Here is a 15,567-nt window from a genome sequence, read left to right as displayed (position 1 = left end):
CTCTCAGGCCCCACAAACCCCAACCCTCTCAGATCTCTGAAACCCCAACCCTCTCAGAACCCACAAACGCCAATCCACACAAACTCTGACCCTCCCACACTTTTCAAACTGCACCCCACCTGAACCCCTTATTGGCAAACCCCAACCTTCCAAACCAAACAAACCACAACCCAACTGAAACCTGACCATCCCAGACTCTTCAAACCCCAATCCACACAAACCCCAACCCTCTCACACTTTTCAAACTGCACTCCACCCTAACCCTGACTCACCCAAACCCTGATCCACCCGAACTTGGTAAACCACAAGACTATCTGTCAAAGCCCACCCAAAATCTCAACCTGCTTCATCACTCCCTGAAACCTCAACTTACTTGACCCCTTTTATCCTAATCAGCCAAAATACCCTCTCTCCCGATTCTGAATTTACTTCAGTCCTGTCCCCAGTAAATCTTTATTTACCTCCACATTCAGTGCTTTTCAGCAAAGGAGTTGGTTAGCTAACTAGGTAATGATGCAGATTCATACCAACAGCATGGGTTCAATTCCTACACCAGCTGATGTCACTATGGAGGACTCTCCTCTCACCTGCAGTAACTCGTGGGTTAAACCACCATCAATTATGTGTGCCTCTCCCTAACAGGACAACAGCCCTATGGGGATGATACCTCCTATGTTTAGGAAATAGTGAATAAAGCTGTTCTAAGACATATTTTGAGAAAGACAATTTTTATGCCCCTATGATCTTCCTGCTGAGTTGATCACATCAGTGTCCTAAGATTGCTGGCTCCAAACCAAGATCTATAAATCCTGAATGGTCTTTATCTTGTCCAACATCATTTCTTCAATTCTTCATCTAGATCTTCAGTAGCAAAGGTGAAGACTGGTTCAGAGCCCAAGAAATAATTGGATTCGTGCAAAAAATACTAACTAATTCATTACTGGAAACTGAGGAAGGGTCACCAGACCCGAAACGTTAACTCTGTTTTTTCCTTCACAGATGCTCCCAGACTTGCTGAGCTTTTCCAGCAACTTTGTTTTTGTTCATTACTGGAAACTTGCAGTCCATAACTGCTTTGATGACTCCAGTCTCTTATCAATGTAGGCAACTGTCAGGGCAGTGCTGCAAGTTGATCAATTGTATAAGGAGCAAGTTAAGGATGTGCAATAAACACTGGCTTTACCTGCACAGCTCACACACAAGGAACATTGGTGATCGCAAGAACTGCTGATGCTGGATTCAGAGTCAATACAGTGTGGAGCTGGAGGAACACAGCAGGTCAGGCAGCATCAGAGGAGAAGGAAAGTCGGTGTTTCAGGTCAGGATCCTGATGAAGGGCCCTGACCTGAAACACTGACTTTTCTGCCCCTGTGATACTGCCTGACCTGCCATGTTCCTCCAGCTCCACACTGTATTGACAAGGAATGTTGCTGACTGGAGACCACACAGCTACTAATAACTACATTCCACCTGGGACAATGGAACATGTTCCTTCCTCAATCCCTACCAAAATCAGCCCGATTGTCACACAGTATTGAAAACTGTTCATGTGGGACTAGTCACACCTTTTCAAAAGTCCAGGTACCTCTCCTGTGATTTACCTTGGGATATCTTACAATAGATGCTAAAATGAATTAAAACTCCTCAGGTTATGGTGGAAAAAAACAGGAATGTGGAGTCGAGGATGATTGGATCAGCCACAATCTCATTGAAAGCTGGAGCAGACTTGATGGGCTGAATGGCCTAATTCTGTTCCTACATTGTACAGTCTTATGAAATTTAAAATTCAACTCTTGGCACCAACACACATCTGTGATCAAAACAAATGGCATGAGATATTAAAGTGAAGCACAGACCAGCACCTCACGTGTAAAATATTTCACAGCAATAGTCTGAAAAGCAGCAGGCAGGTTCCCCATTGTGTCCTGGCCAACACTGAACAATATCACCACAACAGATTATCTGGCCAATTAACTCATTGCTGTTTGTGGGAACTTGCTTTGCTTCAATTGGTTGGTTGCTACTTGTCCTACAACAGCGACTACACTACAAAGTATTAATGTAACTGTAAACATTTTTTTCATTGCCCTCAGGTTATAAAAGACTCTGGAAATGTGCAAATCTGTCTCAAAGGTTAAATAACATTGGCTATATTTATAATGCCTATTGCTGCCCTCCTGTGACAATAAATTGTAATTATTGCTAACTCGTGGTTTTGCGCAGAAACAGTGTAAAACCACATTTTATGACACACAAATAGTTTGCATATGAGGTTGGGAGAAATATGTTACATACTATTTGCAGGGGGAATACCTAAATAACAGGAGCTTCGTTCATCCAATAGAAAACACTGGTGGCAATCTGACTGTGGACCACAGAAATAGTTATGCAATTCCAGGGAAACAGTGACACAGTGCCATTGATACCATGATTAAAGGATGAATGAGTTAGTCTAATTAATAAATCAGTGATACACTGTTTAGCCAAATTGAAAAGAGACTGAACACTTATTTTGGAAAACTGGACATGAAGCAACCAGTAAGAAACACATTCTCTTTTCAATGCTGCACCATCACCAAAACGTAAATCACAAAAGAACAAAGATAGGGACAGCGTAGAGGCAACTTTACTCTGTATCTAGCCCGGTGCTTTACTGTCCAGGGAGTGCTTTATAGGGATGGCATAGAGGCAGCATTACTTTCAGTTTAAAAGCAGAGAGAAAGCTTGGCTTTCAGTCTACAAAAGTAGAGGTAGCTTTACTCTGTATCTAACCTCATGCTGTATCTGCCTTTGGTAGTGTTTGATGGATACGGTGTCGGGGGAAGCTTTGCTTTTAGTTTCAGATTAAAAAAAATAGGAAGCTTTACTCTGTATCTAACCCCGTGCTGTCCCTGTCCTGGGAGTGTTTGATGAGGACAATGTAGAGGAAGCTTCACTCTGTATCTAACGCCGTGCTGTCCCTGTCCTGGGAGTGATGGATGGGGATAGTGTAGAGGAAGCTTCACTCTGTATCTAACTCCGTGCTGTCCCTGTCCTGGGAGTGATGGATGGGGATAGTGTAGAGGAAGCTTCACTCTGTATCTAACCCCGTGCTGTCCCTGTCCTGGGAGTGTTTGATGAGGACAATGTAGAGGAAGCTTCACTCTGTATCTAACCCCGTGCTGTCCCTGTCCTGTGAGCGTTTGATGGGGACTTCCTTTTTTTTAAAGAACGTGTTCATGGGATGTGGGCATCACAAGCATTTATTGCCAATCCCTGATTGCCCAGAGAGCAATCAAGCATCAACCATATCTCTTCTGAATTTTTGAATTTAAATTTCATCATCTGCCATGGTGATATTTGAACCCTTATCTCAGAATACTAGCCTGAGTTCTAGAATAACAGTGATATTACCACTACATTGCTGCTTACCATCAAAACATAAAGCTGAAGCATTTGCAACAATCTTCAGCCAGCAGTGCCAATTGGATGGTCCATCTCAGCCTCCTCAAGAGGTCCCCAGCTTCATAGATGGCAATCTTCAGCCTATTTGATTCACTTCACATGATATCAAGAAATGGCTGATGCCACTGGATACTGACTGCAAGTGTACTAACAGCTGCCGCTACCCTGTCCCTATCTTCAGTGATTTAGATGTTGTTGATGATGCAGTATTGAATGAACAATTCTGGCAATAGCACTGAATGCTTGAGGTCCAGAGCTTGCCACGCCCCTAGCCAAGCTGTTCCAGTACAGCTACAACACAGATACACATGGAAATTGCCCAAGTCTGTCCTATAAAAGCAAAGTAAATCCCACTTGGCCAAATACTGCCTCATTAGTCTACACTTGTTAATGAATAAAATGATGGAAGGGATCGTCAACAGTGCTAACAAACAGCACTCCTGAGCAATAACCTGCTCATTGATGCAAAAACAGAAATTACTGGAGAAACTCAGCAGATCTGATAGCATCTACGGAGAGAAAACAAATTTTTTTTGTTTCGAGTCCAGTGACTCTTTGTCAGAACTGTTAGTAGCTTGGATAAAGTTGTATTTGTGCTTCAGCCAAAGTGGGGAGTTGGAGGGTGGGAGAGTGGAGGGGAGAGGTGAGCGGATTGGTGGAGACAGAGGCCAGAGAGAGAGAGATATGAATAGTTAGGTAAACAAAGAGATTAGAGTTCTAACTCGTAAGAGCTAAGAATGAGAAAATGGGTTAGCTCATCTCTCTCTCTGGTCATTGTCTCCACATACCTGCTTACCTCTCCCCTTCACCCCAACCTAACTTTGAATCCCTCACTATCAACAACCTGGGTTCTTATTGACCAGAAACTGGCCTAGCCACATAAACATGGTGGCTACTAGTGCAAGTCAGAGGCAGTGAATAACTCACCTCCTGACTCCCCAAATCCTGTCCATCATCTACAGGGCACATGTCAGGAGTGTGGTGGAATACTCCCCACTTGCCTGGAGGACTCCAACAACCCTGATAAAGCTTGCCACCATCCAAACAAAGCTTGATTGGCACCACATCCATAAACAGCCAATCCCACTACCACCTATGCTTAATAGCAGTAGTGTGTACCATCTACAAGAAAAGGCTCCTTGTAAAAGTTCCTGTACCACAACCACCGTTCCCCTAACGTCACTGAGTCAAAATCCTGGAACTCCCTCCCTCAGAATTGTAGAGGCACCCATACCAAATGGACTGCAGTCTTTCAAGAAGGCAGCTCACCACCACCCTCTCAAGGGCGACCAGAATGGGCAATAAATGCTGACCCAGCCAGTGACACACCAAATTTTAAAAAAAAAGACTGCGCTGAGGAAGCTTTACTCTGTATCTAACCCAGTGCTATTCCTGTCCTGGGAGTTAATGGGGACAGTGTAAATAGAGAGAGCTTTGCTGTTCACCTGCCCTGGATATTAGAAGCAATAACAAGGACAGTGGGGTAAATTAGAACAATAGGGCCACAAGGAGAAAAGAAGCCATGAATAAATGTCCTGTGATTTTACAGTGAGACTAATTCTATGTTCACAGCAGCCTGAATTTCTCACACTGCTGAGGGGGGAGAGGGACAAAGAAGAGGTCACCCAACAGATGCGTTTTTGTACTTTTTGACCAGCAAGCAGGTTAATAATGCAGCCTGCAAGGGCAGTCCCCTTTTTTCATTAATTTATTTGTTTTAATTTGTTGCATTTGAAATCTATTGAGGTTAGCTCCTTTCACCACATTTCCATTTGATTCAGAAGAAAGAAAAACGTGTATTTCTATAGCAACTTTCACATACTTGGGATGTTCCGAAGTTCTTTACATCCAGTGAAGTACTTTTGAAATGTAGATGCTGTGATAATGTAAAATCAGCTGAACAGTCCCCATCAGAAGCTGTTTAACAATTTTGATGTTTAACAGTCTACGACTGTTTGTAGACAGGACACTCCCACAAACAGCAATGAGATAATTGGATGGATAGTTTATTTTCATGATGTTAGTTGAAGAATAAATCTCAGTCAAGACATTGGGATGCATTCACCTGCTCCTTGTGCAGGTCACTAGAACCTTTTAAATCCACCTAAAAGGACAGACCCTCAGTCTAAAGACCCATACAAAGGAGAGCAGAACATCTAATTTATTCACTGCCTTTAACACTGAAGTCAGAATCACAAAGCTTCCCTCAAATAATGCAGTATTTCATAAAGTGTATCAGCCTACATTACTTACTAACTCAATATTACTTAATTCAATTTTCTAATACCAAATTTCTGATATCGTTTTACATAATCCTAATGATCTGATTTAAACACCTCTAGCACAAACATTGTTTATTTGCTTAAACTGAGCAGTGGGACTTGAACCTCCCACCTGCTGCCTCAATGATGAGTACTTACCTGCTGATCCCATAGTCTCCATAGGAACTGAACAAATAAAAATTGGGCAATTCCTAATTGACAAACCACAAAAAGCTGTATGTGCTAAAGTTTCCTAGCTGGGATGTAATTAGATTTACAGAAAATTAGTTACTATAAATCTAAATGTGCTTTTCAGTGGAACAATAGTCTGGATGGATGTTGGAATAAAAATAAAGTAGATCGCTTGGTGCAGGACACTGGTGGTAACTGGAGACCGTGTAAGTTCACAAAGCACAAAGATTGTAGTAAAAACTATGCAGTACTCCCAAATACCACTGCTTAATATCAACACTTAAATCATCAGCCATCTTTCTCAGTATTTAACATTCCCTGTATAAAGTGCTTGGATTGATTGAAGAATGTGAATGATCCATAAAAGTACAAGTTTGCTTTGGGCTTAAGTACTAAATTATTCACAATTGGTTTTTTCAAGAACTGATGTGGCTGGTGCTAGCAGGGAATAATCTATGCAGATGAGAACAGCAAGCTGCAAACTGAGCAGCAGGAAGGGGGATGGGGCAATGAGAAAAGAAAGGGTGGATATGGAGCAGGGTGGAGAATGAGAAGTGAATGGTAACAGAGACAGACAGACCACAAAGGGGGAACAACGAGATGTGCAATGCTAAGTGTAAGGTGGGGAGATGGGATACAGATGCATTGATCAGCTGGTAATCCATCTCAATGCTGCTTGCAATTTAGCTGCTGCATTTGCTTCAATAACACAAATTTTAATGCAATCTACTTCATTTGAAATGCTTTGAGATATTGTACATACAGTATGATGGCATATCCTCTTATGCAGTTCATTGGATTATTACCAAAGGACCATTTAACCAGGTTAGCAACAGCGCTTGTAAAACAATCAATACTATGGAATGCACACAGATCCTAAAACAGGCAGAGATGCTTCCACTTATAGAAAGCAAGAGAACATGCTGATAGGGTGAGATGAAGAGGGCTGGAGGCAGATCATGTAGAATATTAAAACCAGCACTGACTACGGAGGCTAAATGGCCTGTTTCTATGCAGTAAGTTCTGGGTTAGAATGATTTGTAAGGCGTTGTTCCCTCACATCAAAAAGAAAAATCACAATAAAGGACAACTTCAGCACTTTTTCAGTTTATTTAAAAAAATACTTCAAAGAAATGTTCTATGTATTTCATCTGCGCGCTCAAATTTAAAATCTTACAAAGCAACATTTCAAAAGGTTAAAACATGCTTCATATAGTGAGCTAAAGAAATTCACTGAGCAAAGGGTTAATATCACATAGAGGTTTATTTATTTTAAAATGTACCATCTGCTCACACTCCGCGTCGTCAAAAAGTTATTACACCCTTCACTGAGACAAGGATTTATAGGGTTCGCAATAGAACTAAGGCCAAGCAAAGCAAAGCTTACTTCCCAAGCATATGCTTTTCTGGAAATCATAATTGCAGGTAAGCTTCTCATGAATATATTTTCTCAGTGTACCACTGGCTTTGCACAGAGTCGTGTGTGTATACGCATGCGCTGAACAGTACTTTGCAAAGACAGTACAAGTGCTTGCCCGTTCACAAAGTTAGGTAACAAGAATCAGGTGCCCGTTCTAAGGTAAATGAGCACACATAGAGCATGAATGCTCTTTTAATTTTGATTTGTGTAGGTGTTGGGTGTGGGGGACAGGGTGGGGTGATTGGTAGCTTTTTTTTTTTCGGTTGGGGGCACAGTATGTGCAATCCCAGGGATCATGAAGATGCATCTCCACTGAAAGAAGTGGGGTGGCTTATCTATTCTGAGGAAATGGACTTGTTTGTTTAACACTTGCCCAATTTCTGGTGGATCACAGCAAGGCGCCAATGTTTCTGTGAGACTCTTAGTTGAAGGTGGAGAGTACACTTTCCACTGGATGATACTGGATAACCAGGAGTCGAGAGATTTATTCCCCAAACTGCTCCATCGGTTCTGAAGCCAGTTGGACAATCACTCCCACTGGCCTAATTCAGACCAGCATTATATCCACATCACACATATGAGCTTAGTGTTTCTGCAACTCACTCAATGAAACACATTGGTGGATCCCTCATCCAAATCTCCAACGATATCCAGTGATATTCTCAAAGTCCCTTTCAACAAGTTGTCAAACAGAATCTGGCCAACTTCAAGTGAGTCTTCCATCACTTGTCGGTGAGTTAATATTCTCTCAGTACACTTACAAAGCTAAACGTTCCACATTTGGGACTGAAGGAAGGGCCTTATTATGGATGGCAGTGGATTGAAGTTATTGAGTGAGACATAATGGACTGATGATCCATAAGTATCTACCTCCCCCATTCTACCACGGAAATAGAGAACCTCACAGATAGTAAGACATTCACTCTTGGATCCAGACAATGGAAGATGTATGCAAAATATGACAATGTAATGACCCCAAGAATAGACATACACACCTGCAGCTTGACATTGCATTGACCCTCAGCCCCACCCCCAAAAACTGACAAACTTGCAGTGCAACAGCGTGTCACAGTTCTGAAGATTTATAAGCCAATGATGTCAATAATGCATGCAGACTGGATGAAAAGTTTACATTAATGTAAATATACTCAACACAAATACAAAAATACAACACCCCTGAGGGCATTAACTCTGCTACACTGATAGAAATGTTCAAAAATAAAGTAGATGTCTTCATAAATTACTGCTAGATACATCGAGGCATTTCAATAATGATGACTATTGGTAAATTAAGATAAACCTGAAGGAATTCTCCTGCAAGCTACGATATCACAATATCTTAAAGGAGCCATACTTTGTTTTAAAACAACTTACAAATATAAATGGATAAAAAATTACAAATACAGTAAAGTGATTAGAAAATACAAGTGCCTGGGAAGCAATTTTTACTTTGAACGACCAAGTTTTACCTTTAAAAATCATATTCGGGACAAGACACTGTATATAGCTCCTCTCAATAAAAAGTGGAGAACAAGTTTGTGGAATTCCTACTTCCCTATATGTCTGGATGATTTAATTTTTCTTCAGTAGAAAGTTGTCCATCATGTTGGCAAGTGCTCATTGCTTAGGAGCCGTTTACACAGATTAAATTGTTTGACCATTAAGTTCTACAGATTCAAAAATCAGTCCGCCATCTGCTAAGTTTGTTTATGTCTTTACTGTAACTGTCACAGATTCAGCAAATGAGATTAGGTGAGGCATTGGATGGAGGAAGCAAGTGATAGACTTGTTGGAAGAGCAACACTGGGACAAAAAGATTTTCCTGAGGATCAGCCACCCAGTTTCAATGATTTAGGATTTGGAAAATGGTTAAATTTACAGGCTGAATGACTGACTTCTGTTCATATATATTATAGTGATTCAATTAGTAACCAAAGCAAATACAAAGCCCAAATTATCAATGGCAAAAGGTGTATAATGGACCCTGCATTAGATGAACCTTTGTCATTTTGGCAGAATAAAGTTGAGGGACTAACTTGGTTAATTCTGTTCCTAAGGTCCAAATGGGTGACATGAAATGAGCAACCAGATACTGTGACTGGAGTTAAGAAAAGAATTACTTGAAGTGCGTATATGTCACAATAATACCATTGGGTTTCCCCAAGTGTAGGATGTATGCAGGTAGCTGCATGCCAAGCATTGAAAATTATTCACTAAAAACTGGTCTATTTAGCCAGTCTGAGTAAAACTCCCCGCACCAAAACCGTGCTTGGAAAGCTGATGAAACTTATAGAATATAAGGTAGTATGAGACACTGTTGGGCACAAATGTTGAATCGATGTGAATGAGCCAAGTGGGGTAAATGATGCTGTCTCGTGATGAGTTAATCCAATTATTTTGACATCAGGTTTGACAGCAAGACAGACCTGGAAAGTCTTCCACCTACAAGTTACTGGCAGCAGCATTTTTATTATCCTACTCCACAGCATAAGAGAAACTACATTTCAAGTGTGTTTAATCAGTATTAAGCATTTAGGATGCATTAAGGCTGTGAAATATTATTAAATTGCAAATTATACTCGAATCCTTTTATACAAGTTGCAAGGTTTCCTTTTCATGCCCACTGAACAATGGAAGTATGTGCTCCCAACCTTCAAATATCTCCCCATCTATATAAAAACCACTGTCAAACAGATCAATAAAACAACAGGCCATTCAGTCTTGATTTATTCTGCTATTCAATGAAAACAACTTCAGCTCAATTCCAGTTACCCACCTTTTGTCCAAACACCTTAATATTCTAGCCCAATAAATATCAATTGATCTTAGTTTTAACCTCCACAGCTCACTGTGGGGGAACAGAGCTTCACATTTTCACTCTCTGAAAGAGAGATTTCTTGATTTCACTCTTCGATTGGTTAATCTCTGATTAAGATCAAATCCCTTTTATTCTGAAATTGTTCCAGAGAGGAAATAATTTTATGTATCTACCCAACCGAATGGTTTTATTATTTTAAAGTGTCTCAATTAAGTCATGCTTAACTTTCTAAACTCAAGGGAATACAAGCCTAAATTTATGGAACTGCTTCCCATAATATAGCCTAAAAATTACACAAACTTCCCACAAAGGTGGAGTTTAACAGCTGAACATTGCCATGTCAGTGTGAAGATTGCAGACTACACCTGTTACACTTTCTCCCACAAGCTGTAATGCAACTTTGAGGACATAGAATTTACTGGGAAGTGCTGTTTCAGACTTGATTCAAATCAAGCAGATCATACTTCCCTGCCTATTTACCATTTTAGGACAGCACATGATTGCAGCCCAATCCTTCCTGGAACCTAATTCTCCTGATGCTACACAAAGACAAGGGAACCAAGAAGAGAAGTGAAGATAGGGTTGAAAAGACAATCTTGTAAACAAATTGGAACAGACTTGTATTAAAGCACCTTCCGCTGCCACCAGATGTCTCTAAGTACTTAATAAATTAAGTACTTTTGAAGCAAAGTACAGTAAAGTAGAAATTGTAATTATAATGGAATGATCAGCAAAAAGGCCATTCATCCCATCATCCTGAATCAACTCTCTTATCCCCCTACCGCACAAACAAGATGAGCAGGTCATGTGGTTCCTGGAGGCTTCTGCATCATTCACTAGGATCTGCCACCGCTATTCTATTTTTCCCCTCTTTCCCCATTTTTCTAATGGCACAACAAAATCTATCCACAGCCAGAAATTATTCCTCAATTAGTATTTATCCAACTCTTTACAAAATTTGCTTCCACCACGTGCTCTGATTGTGCATTCTGTATCACAACAACTTGTTATTTTGAAATAATGTCACTTTTTCCCCAGCTTCCCTTTGGCCTCATTGTCAATTACCTTACATCTATAATTCTGGTTCTTGACCTTCCAGTTGGTAGAATAGTTTTCCCTAATTTAAACTCATTGAGACCCATAGAATTTTCAGTGGAGGTTAAATTGGATATTTTAAAATAAAAAATCTTCTAGTTTTGAATTGGTCAGCTCACGGGGAAACGAATCGTTTGCAGTGAGCGCAGGATTGAATTAGCGAGAATCCAACAATGGAGAAAGAACCAGATCTCTGTGGTTAAAAATAAGGAGCACCTCCCCAAACACACCGGCCATGTGCTTTCATTGCCAGTTTCAAATAAGCTCAAGTTATTTGTTTCACAATAAATACAAAAGTATCAAAAATGTTAGAAATTTAGCAGTGGTAGGTATGAAATAATATTTATAATGTGCTTCCCCACCACTCACAACAGTGACTGACTCGAGCCTCAGTTATTCTGCAATTTGTGATTTAAGGTATCAAGAAGGAAAGGCCATTGTTCAATGCGGGCAAGTTTGGGCTAAGATGGAGAGAAGACAAGATTTTTTAAAAAAGCAATAGTCAGCTCTATCATTCCCCAAACTTTCCAGCACCTGGGGCTTTCCTGGTTTATTTGGCTCTGTTGTAGATTAATTGATGGAGATTGACCATTGCCACTCTGGTTAGTTAAAAACTCCATTATCATTGTAACAAGCAACAATCAGGATGCAAGCTAGTTTTCTTTGATTGCAATTCCTATGCTCTGAAGCCCTGCTAAGGTGTGATTTGGAGTAGGAGATAACATTGGGAGAAGGCCATTCAGCTTCCTTGAGACTGTTCATCCATTTCATTAGATCATAGCCAATCTGAATCTTTACTCCAATTCTCCTTCTTGGTGCTATAACCCGTAATACATCATAAAAAAGGGGAAGCATTCTAGATTTCTACTGCACCTTGTGTGAAGTAGTACCCTGGACATCACCTCTGAAAGATCCCGATTCTACACATGGTGAACTCAATCTCTGTTTCCACACACGATACAGGGAGGTGAAAAACAGCATAGCACACGTCGTATTTATAGACTGTAAAGTTTGAAGAAACACTGATCAAAACAGCACTGATGAGCAATAATTCAGAACAGGGACAGAGGCAGAGACTGAGTGGTGGCTGGTGGTGAGAGCGTGTGCTCATCAGATAATACACTTACTGAACATGGGTTTGATTAACTGTAGTCAGCAGTTTTCTCCAAGTTCCAGATTTTCACAAGTTTCAAAACAATAGCATGATCCTTACATGACAGCAAACAAGATAGAGACCATTTTGCTCTTCTTAGATTTTCCACCCTTCAAGTCCCCGATCAGAGTTTTAAACATGCTTTTCCTTTAGCTGTTGGATTTTAAGGAGACCCTAAGTATTGAGTGGATGAGAAGGAGCAAATTTGCAGAAGGTTAAGCATTACTAAGGTCATATTCAGTCATAATCGGCATGCGTAAACAGAGGGCGAGAAAAAGTGCCAAATCTGCACCTTTTCTCCTTGGCAGCCAATTTTACTGTAGAATCCTGGCAGAAAATCAAATGATTCATTTCACATGTGTAAGGACTGGGAGACAAGAGTCTTAGTGATGGACTGCATCTGATATTAGCTCCTTATACTGCAGAGGTGAAAAGAACTCAGAATAGATCAACAATGCCAGCTTAACAATACAAAGCTCAGCAGTAGATGGCACCACAGTATAAGGCCAATACTGACCTGGACTGTGGCTGTGGTTAAAAGTATTTTTGTTTTTAAATCATTCACAGGATGTGGGTATCACTAGCTAGGCTAACGCTTATTGCCCATTCCTTAGTTAATCAAATACACATACACAATACTTCCACATGCACTTGGCTGGTCTTAAACATAAACAGAAGCTACTCAGCCACCTTTATCATTTGCCATCAGTTCCAATGCATACACACCATACACCTACGCCTTTGAACTCATCTTTACTACTTATACAAATATGAAATTCTGGGCTAATTTATTTAAGAAAAGCTGAGACTCTGGGAGGGATTGGACTGAGATATTTCAAGAATAATGGGTGGACACTACCTTAGCTGCAGAAGGACTGGGGAGGTATGGTGAAACAAGAAAGGGTGCTGTGATGCATTATAAGATTTAGAAGTGCTGGATTATATGGAGCAAGTGTTTGATTTCCCGAGGATAATGACAAGCTGCCAATTCAGGTGTTAATTGCAGATTCACTCCATACTGGGCCAGCTCCAGGTTAGAGCAGAGATCACAGCAGACTAAGATACGCAAAATAAGATGTTTTATAAACAGCAGAAAATGTGTTCTCCTCCTCTGGTTTTTTTCTTAAATGGGTGTATGTTCCATTATATCCCACCCTAAAATGACCACCTGGCTCTTGTTTTTAAATCTGTTCCTGCTCCAGCTAGACTGTGTTGATATTTGTGGATGGTCAGGGCACCTGGCCTGTATCTGACAGATGGAGAAATTGGTCTTTTTCTGTCTATCATCCTGCATTGCGGCTCTGTGAAAGCCTAACCCTCAAAAAAAAGGGATGCGGTGACATTCAGGAAAGATCAAGCAGGCTTAGGGTGTCCTTTGCCTGGAGAGCCTGATAAGTGCCTTGAGATTATGAAGGGGTCTGACAGGGTGACACAGGTGGATTGTTTCCACTCATAAGACAGTCCAAAAGGAAGAGGACACAAATAAAAGATAATCATTGACGACATAGCACACAATGAAAGAGGAGTTTCTTCAGAGCGACAGGATGTGGAAACACTATACTTCAACCATTCCATGTGGCAGGCAGCACTGACATTTATGGATGGGTTTGATGCAGGGTGGAGGCAGAAAGCCAGAGAAGGTATTTGGGGAAAAAGACAGGAAGAGGTAATTAAAAGTGGGAAGCGTCTCACGTGTGCAATAATAGGCAATAGAGAACAGGTGAAGTGAGTCACCTGCTTTCAGTGCTGTTAGTTCACCATGTTTTATAATCCAATGAGAAGTGTGCTTTGTTGAACCATATCCAAGACGATAATTACATGACAAAAACCTTCTAGCCACAGCATCCAGTATTTTGCCGTTTTTGGATTTCTAAATTTTATTTATTCTCAGAATGTGGAAGGCACTGGCAAGCCACATTCACTGTCTGCCCGAGCTGTGCACAACTGAGCCAATTGAGCAGGTAGTTGTGAATTAACCACATTGATCTGGAATGACTGGATTCACAGATATTAACCCAGACAGAGTGAGAATGGCAAGTTTAATTTCTGGAGAGTAAATAGTACCTTAGTGAGTGTATTCCAAGGTCTCTAAAGAATCTATTTTGCCAGTAAGCAAATTTTCTAGTTTCAACTAAAAGCAACTAGAATGTGAAATGACAGAAAAAAGCATGGCTCTCTTCATTTTAAGCAATTAACGCAGTAATTAAAGGTTCAGGCTCCTTTTGTTAGGTTGGTGATTTGTAATGCTGGTCATAATCCTGTGATTTTTTGCATCTGTTTCTCTGTGACCGACTGCAAGATCAGCACTACTATTATTTAATTTTTTCAGCATCTTATCTAAAGGCTGAGATTAAGTAGGTCCAATTCCTATCCATGAGCAGGTCAAACATCTGTGTAAACAGGGCCAGCGGTCACTTGCCAAGTGCTTTGAAATGTCACTGCAATTCAAGCAGCACACTTTAAAGAACGGCACGATTTCTTCACCAAAATTTGAATCCCGGCCAACTTATAAAACTAAAACTTCACATCCCTGTTTAAAAAGAAAGAAAAAAATATTTATTTAAAAAGTCAAATATGTACACACGTCATTGTGGAAAACCTTGCTGATCCTGGGTGTGATGACTGTGATCTTCCTGTATTACTGGCAACTGGGCCTGGATTTCAGGTTTTATTTCTGTGTCATCTGAACAGCTTACATCGGTCTCTGTCTTAATCTCTTCAGAAGTGATTTCAGAGTCATTGTTTGGTTCCGCTTCTTCCTGCTGGTATCTCTTCAGGCGTATGTGCCAGGCTAAGCTGCAAACGGCAGACACAGTTTTAAACTGATGTATGACATTTCGAGGAATAAAGTATATGTCGTTGTCCGAGAGTTGGATCCTCGAGTACCGGATGCCTTCTCGCCTTAATTGGTTGAGTTTTGCTTCATCCACCCATTGCACACACTGTGAAGGAAAAGGGTAATATTAACATTAATCTGCAACAAGTGAAACTGGCACAAAAGCAACTGGAATAGGCGTCTTGCAACATGACCTGCTAGTTAGATTTTGTCCTACACCCTTCAGCTTGACAATTTATTTTTGTTTTATAAGTTGCTGAAGGTGCAATGAAGGGAACAGGATATCAATGACTTGTGAATGGTGGGACTAACAGTTGACTTGCTTAGCCAATGGGATTTAATGATTGA

At 40.6% G+C, this 15,567-nt stretch overlaps 2 protein-coding genes across 2 annotated transcripts in view; both read right to left on the bottom strand.

Annotated features, from left to right (window-relative positions):
* LOC109931449 (protein PHTF1-like) overlaps positions 1-5,877 on the bottom strand; it is a 38,993-nt gene extending 33,116 nt beyond the window's left edge. The window contains exon 1 of the mRNA XM_048611800.1: positions 5,865-5,877. Within this exon, the coding sequence (XP_048467757.1) occupies positions 5,865-5,877 (13 nt within the window). The remainder of the gene's footprint in view (positions 1-5,864) is intronic.
* Positions 5,878-6,988: 1,111 nt separating this feature from the next.
* Positions 6,989-15,567, bottom strand: part of LOC109931445 (lysine-specific demethylase 9-like) — a 73,167-nt gene continuing 64,588 nt past the window's right edge. The window contains exon 7 of the mRNA XM_020530741.2: positions 6,989-15,325. Within this exon, the coding sequence (XP_020386330.2) occupies positions 14,969-15,325 (357 nt within the window). The 3' untranslated portion in view covers positions 6,989-14,968. The remainder of the gene's footprint in view (positions 15,326-15,567) is intronic.

The sequence above is a fragment of the Rhincodon typus genome, chromosome 25 (genome assembly GCF_021869965.1).
Source record: "Rhincodon typus isolate 14 chromosome 25, sRhiTyp1.1, whole genome shotgun sequence".
NCBI classification, from domain to species: Eukaryota; Metazoa; Chordata; class Chondrichthyes; order Orectolobiformes; family Rhincodontidae; genus Rhincodon; species Rhincodon typus.
Note: the sequence above shows the minus strand (reverse complement) of the source record. Positions and strands in the feature narration are given on the sequence as shown.